This window comes from Lycium ferocissimum, chromosome 7 (genome assembly GCF_029784015.1).
Source record: "Lycium ferocissimum isolate CSIRO_LF1 chromosome 7, AGI_CSIRO_Lferr_CH_V1, whole genome shotgun sequence".
Lineage (NCBI taxonomy): Eukaryota > Viridiplantae > Streptophyta > Magnoliopsida > Solanales > Solanaceae > Lycium > Lycium ferocissimum.
This window is the reverse complement of record NC_081348.1, coordinates 18,544,845-18,568,471: the sequence shown is the minus strand read 5'-3', so window position 1 is coordinate 18,568,471 and position 23,627 is coordinate 18,544,845. Positions and strand designations below refer to the sequence as shown.

At 36.0% G+C, this 23,627-nt stretch overlaps 2 protein-coding genes across 5 annotated transcripts; one reads left to right on the top strand and one right to left on the bottom strand.

Moving 5' to 3' along the window:
- Nucleotides 1-3,455: 3,455 nt before the first annotated feature.
- LOC132062579 (ABC transporter G family member STR) lies at nt 3,456-7,429 on the bottom strand. The gene is made up of 4 exons (XM_059455120.1): nt 6,904-7,429; nt 6,379-6,558; nt 5,959-6,227; nt 3,456-5,253 (listed from the first exon to the last, which is right to left on the bottom strand). The coding sequence occupies exons 1-4, from the start codon at nt 7,270-7,272 to the stop codon at nt 3,600-3,602; spliced, it is 2,472 nt and encodes an 823-aa protein (XP_059311103.1). The 5' UTR covers nt 7,273-7,429; the 3' UTR covers nt 3,456-3,599.
- Nucleotides 7,430-9,041: 1,612 nt separating this feature from the next.
- LOC132063621 (peptide-N(4)-(N-acetyl-beta-glucosaminyl)asparagine amidase) lies at nt 9,042-21,312 on the top strand. Of its 4 annotated transcripts, none has more exons than XM_059456259.1 (17): nt 9,042-9,229; nt 9,327-9,380; nt 10,119-10,289; nt 11,107-11,205; nt 11,698-11,784; nt 12,294-12,376; nt 15,391-15,504; nt 16,271-16,325; nt 16,388-16,474; nt 17,620-17,675; nt 17,756-17,815; nt 18,392-18,479; nt 18,567-19,328; nt 19,456-19,516; nt 20,137-20,239; nt 20,758-20,892; nt 20,972-21,312. In XM_059456259.1, the coding sequence occupies exons 1-17, from the start codon at nt 9,062-9,064 to the stop codon at nt 21,054-21,056; spliced, it is 2,268 nt and encodes a 755-aa protein (XP_059312242.1). In that variant the 5' UTR covers nt 9,042-9,061; the 3' UTR covers nt 21,057-21,312. The 4 variants fall into 4 exon arrangements, with proteins under 4 accessions (XP_059312242.1, XP_059312244.1, XP_059312243.1 ...); XM_059456260.1 differs by having other exon boundaries at nt 9,047-9,172; XM_059456261.1 differs by lacking the exon at nt 10,119-10,289.
- Nucleotides 21,313-23,627: the final 2,315 nt, after the last annotated feature.

The window sequence follows — 23,627 nt, the reverse complement described above, 5'->3', positions numbered from 1 at the left end:
TCGGGGACTTTCCTAACTCTAGAAATCCGAGATTGAAATTAACTACTATTCGCTCGGAGAATTGAACCCAGAACTTGCGCGAATAGTGAAAGGAAGATCTAAACATCTAGAACTTGCAAGAATAAGATCTGATTACCCTAAAACTCCTATAAGTATTGTCATGAAACGTATTGTACGTAAATTGTGTATGCCACCTCATTTGATCCGAGGTAGGCCCACTATTCCCGAATTTCCTCCTATTGTCCCATTAGGCTTATTTCCGTATTATAACCTTTGGACATCACGGTGACTATCCCGCTACCAATAATAGTTGTTTTAACCAATCCATTGCCCCCAAGGCATGATTTTCCTTCCCAAAAGTTTGCAAATGTTTTCCAAATGTTTATTTTTCTTCAAAAACCAAGTTTTACAATATTGAGAGCCTTAATGACTAAAACGACGACTATGGTTCCATGATGATAATGATGATGCCAGAGATGAAAAAAAATATGACGATATGGAGTGTTCAGCTACTTCTTGAGTTTCTGGCCCTACTTATGAGCGATGACTGTTTTCCTAAGATTCCAAAGTACACGAAATACTGTCTTGTGACCCTATTCTACGTTGTTCATGAGGTTGCTTTTCGTTGATAGTCTCGCCTTAAAATACTCGTTCCTTCATGCGAGACAAGGCGATCCCGGTCAATCCATAATGTAATCGGGGTTACCGACCTTACGTCACTCCGATAGACACACGACTTTCCTTGGACTCCCATGCATGCAATTTATGTGATAATGTATATAATATCTGATGTTGATGAATGTTTATGTATACATTGTATTTGTGGGGAATGGGGAGGGCAACTGTGTCCACCTGATTCAGCTGGCTAATCATCCCGGACGCGGGATGCCCGGACGCGGGATTTATGGGGAGAGCCGTACGCGGCGACTGTTTATGTGCTATATACATATATGTATAATATAATTTATTTGGGATACTGTTGGGGAGGGGGGTGGGAGAGCCGATGAATTCGGCGTCTGTACTGCAAGCAAAAAGTACCGTTTTCTGAAAAGTATCTGTTTTCTATATACAAAAACAAGAAACACCGTGTTCAGAAAAAGAAAAAAAAAAAGCTAGGCATGCATGGCCTCGCCCTGAGTGGCACTCACAGGTGTACGATGTTACTCCTTACCCTTACCGGCATCGTCTATATTTCCATACAGCACTACTCCGGCGCACAAGGGATACGATCTCATCCCTCACGACATGTCTGTACGAATACTCTCTCATTACATGTTATGCTCTACAGCTCTTACTGTGTTGTTACTGTACATGTTTTACATACTCAGTACATTGCTCATACCGACCCCACTTCTTCGGGGGCTGCGTTCATGCCACGCGGGTACACACCTGCGAACGGATAGAAGCCGTGATAGAAGATGTTCCGGCGAAGTTGGCAAGCTCCGTTGCCTGAGTGTGGCGAGTCGAGTACACGTGCCGGGATTTACGATTCTGATTAGAGACTTTGCGTACGAGTCGTGGGTTTTGGGAGTCAGTTTGCATTATGATATGAGTTTTGTATAGCTACATATTTTAATTGATTTAAAGACAACAAAAGAGTCTTACTATATATGAGTAATCTTATTAAATATGTTCGCTTTAAAGTTTCAAAAAAAAAATTTCAGTACGTGGTAAGAGTCAGCGGGTTCGCTCGGCTCCGGTTACGGGGTCGGGTGCCCATCACACCCTGATCAAGATTGGGGTGTGACAGACGCACTTCGAGGGTGGTTAGATATGTGAAGCGATCCACCGGGATTAGGTGTGTCAACGCAGAAATGCTATCATAGAAATGTTTGTGTTTTGTGATTCAGACTGGGCTGCTTGCCCCAACACAAGAAGATCAGTTATAAGACTTGCCATACAACTTGGTGGATCACTAATCTCATGGAAGTGTAAGAAGCAACATACAGCTAGTAAAAGCTCAGTAGAAGCAGAATACAGGTCAATGGCCTCAACAATCTCAGAAGTTGTTAGGTTGCTAGGATTACTCAAAGACTTGCAAGTTTCAGTAGCCCTACCAATAAAGGTTTTTTGTGACAGCAAATTAAGCAGCTATTCAAATAGCTGCCAATCCCATATTTCATGAAAGAAGCAAACATATTGAAATTGATTGTTATTTTGTTAGAGAAAGATACAAAAGTGGACTGATTCAACCTACATCTATCAGTACAAAGTTGCAGGTTGCAAACTTGCTTACAAAAGGCTTGGGAGTTGTTCAACATCATTTCCTTTTATCCAAGTTGGGAGTTCTTGACATTTTTCACCCACCAGCTTGAAGGGGAGTGCTGGAATATGATGTATATTAGGCAGTATATCATGTATATCGGGTGTATATTAGGCAGTGCACTCTAGTTAGTTCAAGTTAGTTATAGGAGGTTAGTTTGGTATGATCTTCACGTGTGGTGTGTTGGCACTTGGGTATAGCTGACATCTCACTTCATCACTACATATACACGACTTACTTGTAACTACTCAATTGAATCAATCATAAAACAATTCCTTTCTTCTCTTGCAAGTTAGTTCTCTCTAGTCTCGATTCACCATGAATTGAGCTTCAAGCTCACTTCATGGTTTGATCTCGATAATTTCATAAAGGTGATTGGCATAATGTTAAAATATAACATCTCACATCCATATTGAAAATTTCCCCACCTTGATGTTTTCTACACTAGGTCTAGCATATACCTTTTGGGTTCCGTATCCAATAAAATGGTAGTGCAAGATAGCCTTGTACCATTAAATACTGCAAAATCTAGATATTATAATTATCCACGCACTCTAATATGTTATGCATGAAGGGGCTTCCAAGTTATGCATATGACTTAACAAACATGAGGGTGCTTTTCTGACTTAACGATGTATATTCGATATAAATACCGGGTGCTGATAAATTCTTTACCGATGCATAAGTATGGACACCGAACTAGCGCAGTGATATGGTTTATCAAATACTGCTAAACGTATGCATTGCACTGGATATTTATTGATGGAATTCTTCCATGACCATTTACTTGTAGGGAAATGAAGTTAACAGAAAAAGAAAAAAAAATATATATATATATATATATATATATATATATATATATATATATATATATATATATATATATATATATATATATATAAGAAATGTATTTAATACAAAAAAAACAAGTTGGTCTCACAACCTTCATATTAACTATTTTATCCTACTCGATTTCAGGAAACAAATTCTATTTAAAAAGCACTGTGTTCGTTTTATTGTATGTAACGTTTTTTTGTGATCCTAAAAATGTCATTACATTTGTGTAGCTATAAAGCATGACACAATGGTAAAATGAGAAATAAAAATTAAATTATTTTTAAATATAAAAAGATACAAGTATATTTTCAACAAAATAATAAGGAAATAATGTTACATAAAATGAAACGGATGGAGTAACATAACTTATTCATTGTATTGTTTACACCCAAAATGGAATTATCATGATTATTGCACCCTTTAGCAATGAGTCAATTCGTACAAAACTCAAGAGTTGAGGGTGAAAAAAAATATTTAAAATACAAATAATAAGACATGATCATTTTCTTTCATTCTTTGAGTAAAACCTTAGAACTACATAGAAGAAAAGACGATAAAGAACTCCCCAAGCCAACAAGATCACAATATCCAGCCATATATTCTCCTTTGTAATGTCCATTGAAAACAGCACATCTTCTCCAACCAATGTGCAATTTTGTGACAAATCACCTCTAGCAACAGAATCCTTATGCAATTGACTAATCTTCACATCTCCTAAAGGACCAGGTGAAAGATCTGCAAGGTCACCATTGTAACAATGTTTTGTCCCTTTAAATTCATTAATCAACAATGCTTCAAATGGATATTTGATTGCTGAAATGTAATGCAGCCATCTCCAAACCAAAGGAATTTGAGTCCTCTTCAAGAAAAATCCACAAGTAAGGAAAAAAAGAGCTGTGGTTGCTATAACGACCGCGTACCCCGTGATGTAACTTGGAACAAGTGCACTCACTAACATCACATAAGCATTGCTAGTTATAAGTGAGGAGTAGAGTATGAGCCAAAAGCTTAAAATGCTGCTGTTTATTCGAAGAATGTATTGCGTTATGACAGCGAATGTGAAGCCTTGGATCGCGAAAAAAGGGAGGTATACTATAAGAGAAGAAATGACATAAGAAGAAGCTCTATAAGCATTGTGAGATGTCTCACGAATAAAGATGAAACGTTCTTGTATGAAAGTTGGAACAGCATCATTCGAGGAGAAAAACACGAGGCAAATTGTGAATATATAGAAGTTGAGGAGATGGTTGATTGTTTTAAAGTCGAAATGATTTAGCCTTTGGAAGAAAGAAGACAGGACAAGTCCCATGACCGTTAAGACGATTTCACGAGAGAGGAAGAGTTCAGGGGTGCGAATTACGTTCAATGTAGTACGCCAACAGAGGACTGCAACTTCTCTAAGCCATGGATTTGCGAATTTGTGCCTATGAATTGGCTCATCGAGTATTTCTTCGATTTCAAATACTTCTTCGTACGATGGATTATACGATGAGTACTCTATTACTTCTCGTCCAGGGGTAAAAATTGCTGATGCTGCTGGTGTTTTAACACGTGAAGGTGTTTGTTGAGTCATTGAGAATTGACCCGAAGACATGCTTGATTTTACACCAAGATGGGAGTTCCATGTTGGTGGACGACGAGGAGTACCTTTAACGCCATTGTATAGCCAAACAGAGAAATCTTTGTAGAAATGTGAAGCCAAACGGGGATGAATCCCGCTCTGCATACTCATAGGCGTTTGAGGAACCTTCCTTTCCAACGAGTTATCAAAATCCTCCTCATCGTCCTCGTCATCATAACCAAAATTATTAACATCTGAGTCAGACTGATCTTTACGATCTCTTTGGGAATTCACGTTTCCAGCGGAGAAATGAGAGCTGCGGAGGCTGATATGTCTGGTCCAAGGTGACTTTGCATAAGGAGTACGAGGCGTTTTTGGTGGTTTTCGGAGAGGGGTTTTAGCTGCTTGATCAGGTTTGATGCCATCCCTTTGATACAAGACAAGGGGATCAAGTCCCACAGTTGATTCATCATACTCTTTGATCACATCTAGGAGGTACTCTAAGCTGTTTTCACCATCTGGAACTGGTCTTGCAAAACCAGCTAGAAAAGCTGCTACCCCTGTTGGACTTCCCAAATATACAAGTCTTCCCCTGCACAGTGCAGCCTTATTTTACATGAAAACTTCCCAAATATACAAGTCATGCAAAACTAGCTAGAACTTTGTGCACCAACTCATCTCAAATACTATCTATATACGTTTCATTTTATATGGTGGTGATTGATAAGGTACAGAGTTCAAGGAAGAACGATAGAAAGATTTTTGGGACATACCAAAAGTACCCTTAAAACATGTGATGTGTACATCATTTATATGGCTATAAGAGCATGCCGTTAAGGGTAAATGAAAAGTTTAAATTAAAGAGTTTCCAAATATCTAGTAAAAATCCTACTTGATCAGATTGGAGGTACAGAAATTAAGCATGTATACAGTAATAGAACCAAATAGCAGATAGCCTAGCAAAATAGAGCTTGAACAAGAAAGAGAATATTTCAAATAGCCCTTTTGTTCTCCTACTTTTTTGTTATGATTTTTTTGTACAAGACTTAATAGAAATGTAATTCACTAGAATCATTCCTTTGATCATGTAACTCTTGCTATACTATCTTTGAAGTTAAAACAAAAAATTCAAAGGTGTAGTTCTTTTTTGAACAGTTTAAAATAGAAAGAATGACATTTGAATTGAAACATAAGGACTACAATAATAATTTTCTTTCAACAGGGCAATATGTATTTTGATGCTTGAGCATAGTTAAACTAGCAAGGTCGATTAAAGAGGGACAGAATTAAATAGTACCTTGCAAGGACTGTGATGCGGTCGAGGAGCATTTGGATTCTGAAAGAAGGCTGGTGGATGGTCATGAGGATTATGCTACCACTTTTAGCTATGTCTTTCACTTTTTCAACAACACTAAAAGCACTTGTAGAATCAAGACCAGATGTAGGTTCATCAAGAAACAACAGAGATGGCTTATGGATTATGTCAATCCCTATTGAGACTCTTCGACGTTCTCCACCAGACACTCCTCTTCTTCCTTCATCTCCTATGTACGTGTGTGTTGCACTCTGCATAGGCACAAAAAGTTTTGCACTACTTAGTTACCTAAAAAATAACTTTAACTCTGTAAGTAACTGTTCATAATCCTTGCATTGATAGTGGGAAATTTTGGGATGTGTGGACGAAGAATATTGAGAAAACTAGTGAGTCTTGACATACCGTTAAGCTTAATTGTTCGAGAAGTTCGTGGACTCTTTTCTTCTTCTCTGCTCTAGATATTGATGGTGGAAGCCTGACTTCAGCTGCAAACATAAACGTCTCGAAAACTGTCAACATAGGGAAGAGCTGATCATCTTGCATTACATAAGAGGAGATCATCTTCATGTAACTTGTTGTCACCTGCACATCATAATTAGTCCTTAGAAGGAATAATCTTCTAATATCTACAATTTTTGGCCTGTCGGTCGAAATTAATTACTGGGGTTAGCCAAAATATACAAAATCTAATACACTGATCATGTATATTATATGTATATTATGTATACTATATGTATACAATATGTATATTTATACAAAACCTAATATGTATACCTAATATACAAAACCTATACATTTGCTGACTATTATTTTTTTGAGCGGTCCTAAGTCATGATCTTATTTTTTTGAGCGGTCCAAACATGGTCATGGGCTATGTTTTAGCCAAATTGATGTACTAATACTTGTCAGGATACAAAGAGACTTAACTGGTTTGCCATCAATTCGAACAGTTCCTTCAAGGCTACCACGAGCAATTCGTCCGGCAATGGCATCAAGAAAAGTGGATTTTCCAGCACCACTAGGACCCATAATGGCCATTATTTCACCTCTCAAGGCTTGTCCAGATATATCATTAAGAAGATAAGCTTCTCTGTTGATCCAAACACCATCTTTCTGGACTTTCTTTGTGACACTATAAGACAGATTATTGAACTCAAGACCATGTCCTGGAATTAGTTTGCGCGTTGGCTGCCTCGCCAAATTGGTGCCATTAATCTTATTCAACTGTGCAGATTTATCCAAGTCCAGCAAGCTCTCTAAGCTCCTGTTGGTGTCTGTTCGCTTAAACTTTGCCATTTTCTTCAACTTATTTTCCCCCCTTCTCTCTTTTTAAGCTTAGAGTTGCTGATATTCATCAAGTTTTATAAATGGAGGGGATGGAGAAATTGAGATTTGGACAAAATATGGGACGGGCAAAACAAAAATGTAATTGGAATTTAGTTGGTACAGGGATGTAAAGAAAGGTGCAAGAGAGATTGAAGGCGGTAAGTTTTATACAAAGTTGTATTTTTCTTTTTTTCTCTTTTTTGGCCTATGTTCCCTTTTTACTTTGGTTTTGTCGTTGGTTTGCTTTGATTCTGTCGGATGACATATATTATATGCTACTAATGGTTTGTCGAGACAAATATCCTCTTGTTTGTTTTTAGTACGTGCAGTAACGACCGAAAGTTTTCTTGTTTATGCTCACTTATATATGTAGAAGATTAATTTTATGGATTTAAGTTGCACCATGTCAAGATGCTCTCTCGTTCTACTCTCAAAAGTCACAGAGGTGCTTTTATATTTTGCAAAGAGATAGGGAGAATAGGGTGCAATTCATAAAAGAGAACATATATTAATAGTACAAAATGTAAAACATGTTCAAAATGTTCTAAGAGAAGGTAATACTTAGGTGGATGTCATAGCAAATCAGGCAATTCAGGAAGGCATAGTAGAATACAAGCATTTTGCAATCTACCTTCTCAAGGAAGAAAGATATTCAACATGGACAAGTACAACTACCCAAACATTAGGATCCAAACCAAGAAGATTGGCTGAATGAAGATGCAGAACAGTGAACAACCCGGCCAGAGAATGTAGTGGATAATTTATGCTGGACTTCTGGTGATGTATGTTAGTTGGATCAACAACAGAGACAAAAAGGCAGGATAGATGAGGTGCAACAACAGAAGCAGTCAAGCAGCACAAAAGTTCATTCAATAAGAATTTTTTTTTCTTATTTTAGCTAGCTCAAATTTTGAACAGCACGCACTTTACTTTTCTGCTTGTTTTTTTAATTATCATTAATAAAAAAGATCAATAGGAACAACCTGCTGATATATTTATCCACAAAAAATTAACATAATTCATATATATGTTTTGTTAATCAATTAATCTAAAATAGAGAAAAGTCAACTCACTAACTCAGGCTGATTAAATTGCACTCCCTTTAATTCAAAAAGAGTGTCCACTTAGCCTTTATTTTTTTGTTCAAAAAGAGTGATCAATTACCAAATTAAGAAAGAATTAATCTTATTTTTCTAAATTTATCCTTATTAAGTATTAAGTGACTAAATCTCAATACCTATTTAATTAGGGGCAATTTAGTCAAATTACCTATTTTCGCCTAAGAATTAGTATTTTTTTTGTCGAGGAGTGTGCAAATGGCTAAGTAGACATTCTTTTTGAATTGGAGGAAGTACTAATCTCGAACGAGCTTGGCTCAATTCAAAATTATAAAAATACTAGTGAATTGGTTCGCGCTTCGCGCGATTATAAAAATCTTGAAATAACTTCTTAACCTTATTTTTTCAAATTTAGTCCTATTAAGTACTATGTGATTAAATCTAATACCTATTTAATTAGATGCAGTTTAGTCATATTACCTATTTATTTTAGGAGTTAATATTTTTTAAAAAGTATGCAAATGACTAAGTGAATGCTCTTTTTTCTTCATCCAGAGAAAGTAATAGTTTATTGGTATTTTTTAAAACTTTTGGGTAAAAATTATTTTCCTCTTCCAACTCTACCACAAAAAAGTTAAAAATATCTACCCCAGGAGAGAAGGGGAAAACAGAGAATTATCAGACTTAAAAAGCAGGTTAATATGGGGTTGGGCCCATCATCTAGTACCGAATCACGGAAGGAACAGAATTCCAAAACCAGGAATCGAAGCAAAGAGATCAAGTTGCAAAGCATGGTGGCTCGAAAATTGGCCGTGAGTTACAACGACTCGACATTCGACGTAGACTACGACACTGATGATGGCTTCGAAGTCTTCTTCTACTTCCTCATCTCATTCTCACTTCTTCAAATCAATCTTCCGTTTCATTTACAAACCTTTTCTTCTTTTTCTATCTCCGTTTTTCCAGGTCCTCAAGTATCAGCTCTTCTCTCTCACTTCCGTTCCTCCCGATCAACAAAAGGTATTGAATTGTTTTTATGTAATTGGACTTTGAGAAGATATTGGAAGGTGCAGTCATCTGATTTTATTGGTATCTCGTGTTATGTGTGTGTTTGTATTTAAGTGTGAGAAGAAGATACTGATCAGATTTTATTGATAATTCTAATCTCAAGTCAATTATGGATGTGCTCTTTATAGATTGAATTTTAAAGACAAGTATGTATTGCTTATGTATTTCAAAGTTGATTTTTAAAAATAAATCAGGAAATGTTGAAGATATTGTATCATACGATTCTGATCTCAAGTCAATTTTTGATAAACTTGATAAAAAAGAATTGAATTCAAGAGGTGTAGTTAAGTGTTCGTTTTTATAAAGCTGAGAAGATATTGGGAGGAGACAGTGATTAGATTCTATTGATAATTCTAATCTTGACTGAATTATGGACGCGCTCTTTATAAATTGAATTAAAGCGAAGTATTGCCTGTGAATTTCAAAGTTGATTTTTTATATATGTAAAAATGGAAATGTTGAAGATATTCAGAGGAGAGATGATGAGACTGTATCATACGATTCTGATCTCAAATCAATTTTTTGATAAACTTGAAGAAATATTGAATTGAAGATGTATAGTGAGATGAATGTGTCCGTATGATCTGTGTTTGCATGAATATGCTAGCAAATTCGAGTATTTGATTTGTTAAAAATGAAATGATTGTGAATTTTGAGCATTTGCTTTGTTAACATTGAATTGATGAGAAGATATTGGGAAGAGATGATCAAATTGTATCCGATGAGTCTGATCTCTCTTCAATATCGGATAAGCTCCGGTTGGTATCAATTGATGGAGTTGAAGAGGAGATAGCAGCTGAGGAGAAAGAAAAGTCAGAAAAACTGGCTATGTCAGATGAAGAGTTGGCTCGCATTCTTCAGGTTCTGCATAGAACTTTGGTTTTAGTTGCGAAACATTTGTGTTATTTGATGTCAGATGGTTTTCTTGAACTGCCAACGTGATTGCAATGGACGTAGTGTTGAGCTATGTGTTTCACTTTGAGTAAATGTAAGAAAAATGGAAGTGATGATGGTAGTGGGATGCTCGAAGAAAGCAAAAGAGACGTAAAAGTGTGAGCTATATTCAACTAGAGCATAGAGTTGGAAATAATTTCTTTGCCACATCTAAGATTTGGACTTCCAGTCTTGATTTATTAACCTTAATCTATGGGTAAATTTTACTGTCTTGAATCCTTTGGTTTATCAAATTAGAATGAAAATCATAACTTTCGAAGAACTTCATAGTCAGCACTCAGCAGTGTGAAAGGATTAAAATTAAGCAAAGTATCGAGTTCTTCATTTGTTATTTCATGAAGAGATTTTCTTGAACATAGTAAACAAAAACATAATTTCTAGCTAGGAATAAAACAAATCTAAATAATTTGTATTCTTTTTCGTTTATATGATTACTTTTTCCTTAAATTAGGTAAATTTTATTTTCTATACTGAAATTTAACTAGCATGCCTTATCAATGCTAATTAGGAACTTACTGTGGGTGGAAACGTACAACTGGCCCTTCTTTTTTATTTTTTATTTTTTATTTTTATCTTAGACTAATTTTAGTTGTATGACGAATTTAGTTGAAGTTAAAGAAAACCTTTATTTTTGCATTTGCTTTACCATTAAACTACAAGAGCTAACTTGTTACTATTATTTTATGCTGATAACACTCATTTATATCATGTGACGTGCATATAGGCAGAAGAAGAAGCTCTTATGATGCAGCATTTTGTTGCGGGTGAAAATAAGCAGCAAGTTGAAGAGCGGATACGGCCATATGTTAATCAAGTTCAAATGGTATATCATCATTATCATGTTGTGTCTGGCTTTCTTTTGTCCATCTTAACTTGTGTTCCCTAGTTGTTTCTTTCCTTTTAGTAGATGGAGTAGGAGATGTTCTTGGGTATTCTACTTCAAAAGCCCAACAAAGTATTATAAATAATATTTTCTTTAAAGTCTGGATATACCATAAATAATAATTACTCTCAGCAGTTTCTCAATGTTTCAAGAATTCAAGTTTCTTTCATGATTCGACTTATGTATTCTTGTTGATGTCCTTTTATAGTACCAACTGTTGCTCACAAAATCCTATAATCAATTTGATAAATTTTTTCCTCCCAATATGAGTGAAGTGTGTAAATTATGCGATATCCTTAAATCTCACTATATCTCTTAATACTGTGCATGTGATGGATAGAGTAATGCACCATTAACTTTTAGTTTGAAAAGGTGAAATGCAATAAAATCATTTCTGTTGATAGATAATAAATATAATACTTCATCATGTAGTATGAAGATCCGCATCGTCAAGAAATGGCTCGAAAGACCGTGCCTGTGGACAAGCTTGAGGAGAAAGCTTTGATTTCTTTGGGAAGGGTTAGTACTATCATCTTGTTGTTTATTTGTTGTGCATGAATTGGTAGCTGTGTTCAACAAATATAATATTTAACTTTGAACAATTCAAGAATGAGGTGTATTTTTTTTTTTTTTTTTTTTTTTTGGAAATGGATTGAGATGTTGAGAATGTATTCATCATGTAATAAGTTTTACTTCCCCTTTGTTTCTTTCAGTTAATGAAACCTTCTCAAGAGTGGCAAACATAAATCAATTGAATGTGTTAGTATGGGCCTCGGATCATACATAGCTTGACTTAATAATTAGATTTTTTAAAATGAATAAAAATATAAAAAGTTATAGCAGCATTAGCAACAACAAGAACAAGTTATATTTATACAAATTTTAAATCAATACAAAATGTTCTGTAGTTCTTACTTGGTGCAGCTTGTTACATGGTTTGTGAGTGGGAGCTTACTTTCGGTCTGAATATGAGAATTTGTGGGTTGACATCAGCCAGAATTTCTGACATCTGTACTATATATGCTTAGGAAGGAAACTACAAACCAACAAAAGTTGAACAAGATAATGCTTTCCTATTACAGCTGCTATTCTGGTTTAAGCAATCATTTAGGTAATTTCTTGCCTTTGCTGCTGATTCAGATTTTGATCACTAAGGACTGAATAAACTTTCACTTCATTCTACTTCCATGCTGTGACGTTGTTATGTGTAATCTATAATGCTGAAAAGGCAGTACTGGAACAAATATGCGTTCGTACATTATGAGACTTTAAATTATCTATATCTTTTGTTTTAGTCGAAGTGTTCTTCCAACACATCTGATTTGCATGTGACTTTCTGTTATCCTTTTTAGTTTTTGGCGAAGACAAACCCTACGATGAACCTCTAACTGGGACCTTGACTTCACAATTCAATTTATAACTAAATGAATGATTTCATCTCATCTGAAAAGTTCTTAGTTGATTAAGAGGGAAGCCATTTAGATATTTTTGTTATAATATCTTAACTCTGTTGCTTGAGTAAAGCTGGCCGAGGACCATGACCCTATTCATGACTGCAGTCAATGACATCATATATCCTTGCTGACTGGCTGTTTTGGACCTACTTCACCCAAGAACTTGACTAATATTGTCTGTAAGCACTTGACCATAAATATTTTTCACTTGATGGCTCCTAGGGCTTTGGTCTAGTGGTAAGAGCTCAACACGAGATGTGTGAGTTAGGCACAAGTCACAGGTTCGAAACCTGTTGCCGACAAAAGCGTTGATTTCTCGGTTTAAAAAAAAAAAAAAAAAAAAAAAAAAAAAAAACTGATTTGTGAGATTATTTCTTTCCTTGCGAACATTGCTTTTAGAGAAATCAGCTAATTAAGCCCAACTAAATATTTTGAACCTACTTCCCCCTATACTTGACTAATATTGTCTGTAAGCACTTGACCATAAATATTTTTACTTGATGGCTCCTAGGGATTTGGTCTATAGGTAAGAGAGCAACACGTGATGTGTGGGTTAGCCACAAGTCACGGGCTCGAACCCTATCGCAGACAAGCTTAGATTTCTCGGTTTTCAACAGAAAAAAGAAAAAACCTGATTTGAGAGATTGTGAACATTGCTTTTAGAAAAATCAACTAATTAAGCCTGACTATTTTCTTGCAAATCATTGTTCTGCATCACAAATTTCCCTTAAATTTCTATAGTTGTCGCCTTCTCTCCCTGCCTATAAATGAATTGCTTCTATTAAAATGGATTTTGATTCATAACAGTTGTATGTTTGTAACTAATGGGGTCTTCTTAAAATAAGAATCAACCAATCAAGGGCTTGGTATAAAAAATCTTAGGAAGCAGAATCAAAGTTTACTTATGAAATGGCTCTGGAGGTACTCAAATGAAGATCAATCATTATGGAAGAAGGTGATAAAAGAAAAATATGGGGAGGATGATTCGTGGAAAACCAAAGCTGTCAGCACTGTATATGGGGTTAATGTTTGTAGGACTATCAGAAATCTTTGGAGTATCTTCAGCATTAATACCAGATTCAAAGTTGGGAATGCGCAACATATTTCTTTATGGGAAGACAACTGGTTATGGCTGTCTCTCGCACCTTTATTCGGATGTTTACATCCTAAATCAATAGCAAAGGGCCAATATAAATGAGGTATGGAACAACCAAGGATGTGACCTTAGCTTCAGAAGACTTTTGAATGACTGGGAAATAGACAGATTCAGTGCCGACAGATTCAGTGCCTTCCTCAGCACACTTAATCTCTTCAATGGAGTCTTACCTGAGCAAGATAGATTGTGGTGGCTGAGAGACAAATCAGGAGTCTTTTCAGTCAAGACAGCTTACCTTTGGATCAATCACAACAACAATCTTCAGGTACAATGGCCTTGGAGACAAATTTGGAAGACAAACATACCATACAAGCTGGCATGCTTTGTTTGGTTGGTAGTAAAGAATTCTTGTTCAACACAAGACAGACTACAAAGAAGGGGAATACACCTTTGCTCTATCTGTCACTTATGTGGACTGTATGCAGAAACAAACAGTCACCTTTTTTTGCATTGTAGGGTGACTACTCAATCGTGGGACATATTTCTTGCTAATATTGGTTTGAGTTGGGCAATGCCAGTATATACATTAGTATCATATCTATTTGGAACAGAAGTGGAGGGACTAAAGCTCAAAGAAAATATTGGAGTATGATCCCAGGATGCAAATGGTGGACTATCAGGAAGGAAAGGAATTGAAGATGCTTTGATAACAAAAGCAACCCTATCCAGAAGATAGAGCTTAATTGTATTCGACTTTTGTATTTTTGGTGTAAAGAAAAGTACATAGATGACACAGAGACACTCATACAATTTCTAGAGTCTCTTTAGTTGCTAGTTTATTATTTGTGTGCAGCTTTAGCTAGACTCCCTGTAACTATGGCCTTTCACTGGCATTTTTGATGTCAATACAGTTTTTTACCATCTAAAAAAAAAAAAAAAATGACGTGTCAATCCCCAACTACTTGTGGTCAACTATATGAATTCACTATATTAATTCCACTCTATTAAGCCAATTTCATTCCAATACTAAATACTGTCTTTTAGGGTAAATTTGGGGTTCTGTAAATCAAGAGCTTATCCTCACATGGGCATATAAGTCTCTAACCCCGACAAACAACTGTATTAATGTAAGTGTAACAACACCTAAACCTAACTTACAACAAGTTGGTGTCACCTTATTGGACCCCCTGCATATATTATGATCTACTCTTAGTTAAGTTTACATTGATTCAAAGATCTTGTAAATCTTTTTTACACTACTTTCCTCCACGTGATTTTGGGTTACCTTTCCCCCTTTTATAACCTCAAATTATCTTGGTACTGCACCTACATGCTGGTGCATATGGAGGTTTATGTAGGATATTGTCAAACCATGTCAGACGACCTCTCATTGTATCCTTGCGTGTGCTATTTTCACACTTTGTTGGATGCGATCATAAACTATATGATTGTACATCAATTTTAGCATCCGCATTTCGACGACATTCAACCTTAGGATATGATGGGCCTTAGAGGCCAAATGATTACTCTCTTAAATTACCCTATTCTCATTTTCTTTTTTCGCTGTCATTGTAGGTGGGTAAATGCTCCTCCTTGTGATAGTTGTGGTAATGAAACCAGAAGTCAAGGCATGGGAGTTGCAAATTCTTCTGAAACACTTTATGGTGCTTCTCGGGTTGAACTTTATTGGTATGTTTATGTTACCTTCTACATTCTATGTGGTGTTGGATGAGTTCTAAGGGAAATCTATCTATCTATCTATCTATATATATATATATATATATCCATCATTTCTCCCGGTTTCTAATAACTAATTGGTAGTTCTAAACAGAAAAGTATACTTTTATAACAAGCTTCTACATTAATGCCGGAGAGCTTCTTCCAGGAATCCTTCTCAGCTTTTACTGAAAGTGTGCTCTTTTGATCAAGTTATTGTTCAAAGTGTATTTCCTGTGATATAGTATAGTCTCTCAGAGTTCTATGCTGTTTTTTTGTCAGTTGAGATCTTTTGAGACCATTGCTAGCTCTATACAACTGAAGGGGTACATGTAAGAATTCATTGCCTATTTTAGGAACGCACACCAGTGTGCTATAGGGAAAGAAAAAATCCTGTCTCTTAGGCTATCCAAAATTATACCAAGAGGTCCACAACTTGTATCTGTTTTGCAATTTTTTAAATCAATTGTCAGATGTGAGTGTCATTTAATCGAGGCATCATTTGGGTTGTCAACTGTAAGCGAAGAAGCATTACTAGCTTGGCTTTAGTTTTCTTTTTTTTGGTCACCCCATCATTTTGCACAGGCGAGAAATCTCTCGGAGCTGCTTTTCTATTCTGACATCTTTTAAGCATTAAAATTCTCTCTCTGTAAGGATATGGGCTTCCCGCTTCTCTCTATCTCTTTTTAACAGGAAAATGACATGGTTGTTGTATAACATTTATCTCTAATGTCCACAGCTGCAATTCGTGTTCAAATATCACCCGTTTCCCAAGATACAACGACCCATTGAAGGTATTGAATACATCTGCTACTGGAAGATTTCATGTCACAATTTCTGACTGATATTTATGCAGCTTCTAGAGACGAGAAAGGGGCGGTGTGGGGAGTGGGCCAATTGCTTCACACTCTACTGTAGGGCTTTTGGTTATGATTCTCGTTTGGTAAGTTTCTTCTCCAATAAAAATATATTTTGATACCAACCATGTTTAGATGATTGCCATTTCGCCATAGTGCACTGTATGGTGGATTCAATTTTCATAAATTCTTTGTAATTGTTCTTTGTTATCGCCTGGAAGCTTTAGTGACTGGTGAATTTCTCCCTGTACATATGATAAATATAGGATTGAAAAATATGCAAATAAAAACATTGAAGAACCTGCAGCAACAAAGTGCCATTTTAAATTGATGGACTGGAAACCAAACTTCTATAAATTGAAGAAATATTCACAAATATCTGAATATTAGTGTGAAGAGCTTTTGAGAAGCCCGGAGCTCTTTCCACCCATTTAGTACTGGTCCTCTAAAATAGAATTCACAAATGACTTGCATCGATTATCTTGTCACCAACTTCCTCAGAAAATACGCGCCTGGACTTTTTTATTCTTAATCTTTTTGAACTGGTATCGAGAATGAGAAGGAGTGCTATCTCTTCTTATATGGTTCTGGGTGAATTTAATCTTCCCATTTTTTCCATTCAGAAATTCAAATTAGAAGAAGATAATAGAAGGGAAAGATGCAATCAATTTTACGAGCTGGAAAAATAAACAAATAAAATGGGTAACAAACTCCCGTAGAAATCTAGAAGACGAGTGCAAGAAGTGACTACCCTGGACACTGGCCTAAACCTGAAACCTTGATGATGTGCACTTGCCTGAAAAACAATGCAACATGCTTCAGACTCAATTGCTAAATAATTTACTCTTCGTTATTTGGTGCCAAGTCTTATGTCCTTTTCAGGTTTTTCTGCTAGCTCAAATCTATTAGGCATTACTGCATTATGTTTCTTTTAGCAAAAAAACATCCTCCATGGCCACATCATTGCATATCTTCTCTTATGGTGCTTTCTTTCTTGTGTTTATACTTAGGTAAGAAAAAATCTATTTGCTAATAATGAACTTCTCATGATGAAGACAACTTCAAGGAACCTCTACCTTTGACAAGTTTATTGACTTAGTCATGAATATCTTTAGGGTGTCGTATTGCTATTGAATTTGAGAGATGTAGGAGCTCTCCCCCAACCCCCAAGTTTTGGAAGGAAATCAGCTGTTTAGAGATTAATGTTTCTTTCTGTTGTTTCACTTTCCAGATTTTGGACTTCACAGATCATGTTTGGACAGAGTGCTTTTCACTCTCTCTAGGAAGGTAATATCTTTTCATAGGGCTAGCACAATAAATTTGTTGCAATGATCCAGAACATGAAGTGATTGGGCCAAATAGTGCAGATGGATGCATCTTGATCCTTGTGAAGCAATATATGACAAACCTCTATTATATGAGAAGGGGTATTTTCTCTTTGCCAATTTTACCATTTGGTAGATGTGATTTATCATTGTAACTAGTGTAGCAATCACATAGTTCTTAATGTGATGTATTGCTATGAAATTTGCTCTACCCTTCTTATCATATATAATGACATGCCTGTAAATCCAGAACCTAGGAGTTTTGCAGGCATGTAAATATCTGTTGCAACTGTAATGATCAGGAAGTCATTGAAGATTTAAAAGAAGCATGTTTTGAAATCGTGAAAGGGTGTCAAACTTAGTGACAAACAGAACCAAAGCTCAATTTAACAATGGAAATTTCAGTATATCTAGCACTTTTTAAGTACTAGGAATCTTTTTACTATGGCGAGTACTTCACATGTTCATGATATATTTTGGAGAACTATAGCTAGTGCCTCACATGTTTATTAAATATTCAGAGAACAAATTTGCACTGGTACTAAGATCCCATTATGTGTCTGTTGTTGCCAAGTTGCCATTCATATCATACACTATTTTTGTAACTGGCTTCTTATTTATGGTGTTTCAACCTTTGCCGACCTGCCTTAATTTTAGTGTTTTAACCTTTCTATGAAGATGGAAAAAGAGTCTGAACTATGTGTTTGCTATTGCAAAAGATGGCGTGCATGATGTCACTAAGCGTTACACCAGGAAGTGGCCTGAGGTAAACTGTTAGTTGAGTGTCCCTTTATTGGTACTTGTATGTGTTCATGAGTTTCTGCAAGTGAGATAAATGTTTTGGATCATGAAGGTTCTTTCTCGACGAAACATCATTTCAGAGCCTGCTCTCGCAGCTGTTCTTACTGACATAACTAAAGAACTGCGGGCAAAATTATCTGCTCAAGTGATTTCAGCACTGGAAGAACGGGACAGGACCGAAATTGATGTCATTGAGCGGGAATTGTATTGTAAAGATGATGCTTCAGTCTCATTACCTGGAAGACTGAGTGGTGACAAAGAGTGGCGCATAGCAAGATCGGAATTTGTCTCTGATGAGAAGAACTCTCTAAGCTCTTCATCTTGTCCAGTTCGCAGATGCATAGATGATCATGTCACAAAGATCTACAGTGCCTTTTCGCCTGTTCTTTCAAAGTTAATAGAGTACTCGCCCTCTAAAAAAGCAGCTGCTGAAATTCTTGAGATTTTCAGAAAGATTTTAGTTGATCTAAAGAATTCGCCTTTCAGAACCAGGAGAACCTCTGTGAACTCAGTTTCAAGTAGTTCTGGTGATATTTTCAATAAGATGTTGGCATCTTTCGGCCAGTTATTCGATTCTCTTTCTTTGAAGACTGAGTTAGGTGCGAATGGGAGTATTGATATATGTTTAGCTTCTGATCCTGTTAAAACTTCTATTGCTCTGCCTGTCGTGTTCCACTCGCTGGATGATGTGATTTACAATATTGGACAATGTGCTAGACTAGATAGCAGGTCCCTCTCTTGGCCACTGCTTAAGTTGAACAGATTATGTTCTGGTCTAGTCCTTGCTAGTGGGGAGGAGCTTCCTTTTGGAATTGTGAGTAACATTGGTTTGTACAATAAAAATTGTTCCTTTCAAAAATTTATAGTCATGTGGAAGAGAAGTTCCTGATTAGTTATATTGGCGAAGAATCTTAATTCTCTTGTTTTTTGAAATACATCAGGCTACATGTGCATTTGATGGAACACGGATGTCAAAGTGGGAGGAACCAAATGGTGCAGCAGGTATGCTTAAGCAAAAATGTAACTCTGGCATAGCATCATTGTTTTTCATCTATGCCAACTGTATAAGGTTATCTCTCCAGTTCTTTTCGGTTTGTTGCTTCTTTATGTTCATCATTAAGTTTATAGGTTTTGCTTTAACAGTGATATTACATAGTGATACGCTCAACCGTGGCCTCAATAAAGAGTAAAGAGATTGCCAAAGTAATTACCGGAAGTAGTCCGAGTCTATTTTCACAGAGAGCAATTATATGGGGCTGTTAGGACTTAGTTGATTTATGTGTAACACAGTGTCAATTATCTTGTAAGGTGATTTTGCTAACAACTAAGATTATGAAAGTAGTAATTGTGTGATACTACTACAATCACCAAACTGTCCTCATCTTCAGTTTGAAGATCTTATGTGAAGGAAGGTGCCTCTTTATGCGCCAATTATGAACATAAAGAAGGTGCCCGAATCTAAACAACCTCTAAAGGGATCTCAAAGAAAGGAATTTATTACGGAAAAGATGAATAAGTACATATTGATTTTTAAGGGATAATTACATGTTTTTGTATATACATTTTCATTTATCCTTTTTCTTTAAGGTTCTTCTATCTGATACTTGTATTCTGCCTTATAGGTTGTTGGATCATATATCAAGTAGCTGGTAACCGGATGGTTGAGCTTGTGGCATATGAATTAATGTCTGCTAATGATGCTCCGGAGAGAGATCCAAAAGACTGGTATGACATATTGGCTTCAAAGTATAGTTGTGAAATAATCTTTGAAGATGGGGAGGAGCGGGTGAGAGTTTCCTGATGTATTTGTTTGTGTTGAAGAGAATAATTAAGTAAATCTCCATAGTATGAAAAAAGAGAATAATTGAGTACTTAAAAGTGTGCTCTCTCTAACAACTTAAGCTTTTAGATGAGATAGTCGGCCACTTTAACATGGTATCAGAGTCAGACCCATTTCTATTCTTGATTTACCCAATATTGGGCCCACTATTATTTTGTCCATGCTCCAGATATCTAGTCCTAATCGTTCGTGTGAGCGGTGTTAAGTGTCCCACATAGGTGGGAGTATTGCGATGGTGTCTGAATAGTTGCCAATATTGTAGAGCTTTGTGACATTTAAGTGCTCAATTATTTAGACTGTCGACTATTTTAGAGAAGCAGCTAAAGTTTTGGTCAACTTTCGGAAGTATGCTGTGGAACCTTACTCTCATTGCGTTTAGACTGATATCCATTCATTACATTAGGGTGCTAGAAGGAAGTGAAAATGGAGGTTCCAGCTGGCATCTCTTGGATAAACGAACTTCACAGATGTTTGAAAAACGTTTTGAAAGAAAAACATTTACGGTCAGTTCACCAGGCCATTTGGCAAATGCATTCAGGTAAAGCTTCATTGGAGTCTCTTAACAGTTCACTTCTTCATGATAGGGCCTGGTTTCTGATCACTGTTAGAAATGGCAGGTTTAGGTTTCTAGCTGTTCGAGACAAGAATGCAAATTCAAGGTTTCAGATTGGCAGCATTGACTTCTATGCAGGCAGCAGTTAATGTCCCTAAAACAATAGTACTAACTTCGGCTTCTGGCTTAGTCTTCAGTTCAAAGCTGAGTTGAAGTTTCACCAGTTCACCTATTTCTATGTTGTATTTGCCCTCAATTAATTATCTATCTATTCGGAAAAATAATAAAGATAAGGCGCTCCGTTGCTAGAAGTGGGGAAGTTCTATTTTTATTACCTGTAACACTAGCTGTACATTCTTTTGGGTAACCTTTAACATAATCATTTTCTTTCCCCTTTCCGTTTTACTACTTCTTCTTTCGCTGGCCTATTGACTGATAAAGGACCTGTATTTTTTGGAGATGATTAGGATTGATTTGTAAATATTAAAAATCAATGTCTAGAGATGCATGATGCTAAAGTTACCCAAAAATAACAGACAATTAATATAACCACAGTAACGAATAGACCACGATTAAGAGAATCGTGTAATGCTGCAAAATGATTAAGCATTAGTAATTTAGTATAGTTAATATTCAAGGGTAGTGCATCTATTGAAATACTTGATTAAATATGAAAACTTGATGGGTGAATGTTAAATATTGAAGACCTCCAGCATGATTTGGATATAGTGTAGGATCTAAGATGGGATCTCGAGCACCGTATCAACCTATGTTTATGTTTAATCCTCCTACTGTTGTAGTTCATAAACTAAATCATGATGTTTTGGGTACTTATGTTAGTAGGAAGATTTCTACTACTACTTGTCGTACTCTAGCTAAGTTAGGTGATCGTACTGTTATCAACTCCAATGTAATGCAGCATAAACTTGCGGGGTAGAAGTCAAAATTCCTTTCTACGACTGGTAGGTTAACTCTTGTGCAAGCTACCCTAAATGCCATACCAGCCTACTCTATGCAATATTTTTTTCTTTCCAAAAAAAATCCAAAATTCAGCGAGATTTTCTTTGGGGTTCCATGATAGAAAACAGGAAACTTCATTACATTAGTTGGTCTACCATTACCAACTCTAAGCAGGAAGGTGGTTTTTGGGTATTGGGAAAGCTTCTCATAAGAACTTGGGCTCTTCTTACAAACCTTTCTGGGAGACTTTTTTCTAAGGGAAAATAACCTAATAATACTACTTAAGGCTCTATATTACAAAATATAAGAATATTTTTCCTTATTTACAGAACATAATAACTTAATTACAAAACATACCAGATCTGAAAAAATTAAAACTCACCCCTTCCCCTTCCCCTTCTCATTGTTCTCTTCTTCCTCCATAACAGTCCAGCCGTCCCACCTCCCTTCCCTTTCTCCCCGATCTCTCTCCTCTAATAACATAGCCGCCCCCACCATTCCCTTCCCCAATCCGACCCATTTATCACTTCTCTTCCTCCTTCCATCGCACTAATTGAGCATTTGCAACACCCAGCTTGCGGAGTCGGAGAAAGGCTTTTGGAAGTGGGTTTAATGGGTGAATTCAGGTACGACGGGAGGGATAATGAATTCTATGGGGGCTCTAAATCGTACAATTTAAATTGTCGATCTTGACAATCAGAAGGTTTCTAATTTTTGCTTCTGCTATTGTACGTGGTTGTGACTAGTGGTGGGATATACTTTAACAACTAATATGGCATTATCTTTTCCCATAGAACAGGAAATATTTCGCATAATGTATACTTGGCTGATAAAAGATTAGAGGAATAAATTTCAAGTACTGATTTGGAAAAAATAGTTTCTTTCTACTTTCGTACCTTCCCAGCTATGGGGAAGGCATCCATCTTTTTGTAAAATTATGATAATTCGAGAATGTGCGTAGATTCAAGTTCTTGTAACGGTTGATTATGACGAATTCTGTTACCAAACATCGATTGACTCGCCTTGTTTGTTGTTGTATTATATGAAAGTTGTATAGAATGTTGTTTCAATTGTATTAATTTCATTCGAATTTCAAAGTGAGATTCTAATTTGTATGAAAGTTGTATACCATGTTGTTATAGTTGTATTAAATTTCCAAAAACTTATCCTAAACTTTATACAAATTTTATATAGTTAAATACATATTTCATACTGTTTTTATACAGTTTTCATACACGTAAAATGTGAGAAACCTAAGCCTTGAGCGAGATAAACACATTTCATACAGTTTTCATACATAGAATTTTGAGCGGAATTTTTAAGCCTTGAGCGATATATACATATTTCATACAGTTTTCATACACAAAATTTTGAGCGAAATTTTTAAGCCTTGAGAAACTTTTCGTATATATTTTGTAAGAAATCTATTGTTATGTTTTGTAAACTGTAAAGTATCGTCATATTTTGTAAATATACCCTATTCTTATGTATATATATGTAACTCTCCCTTTTTCTAAACCTTCTACCATATGGGCTCGTTGCCGTTGTAATAAATACAGCTCATTTATTTGGAAAAATATTTTGAAAGGCTGGAAATTATGCATGGATGGTGTTTTTTGGAAAATTGGTAATGGGAAGACCATTGATTTTTGGAACCAAAGTTGGATTGCTCCTAATGTTAGGATCCGTAATTTAATTCATGGTCCTCTTCAAAGTGGTGAAAATTATGTTAACGTGGCTCATTATAGACGGGGTAATAG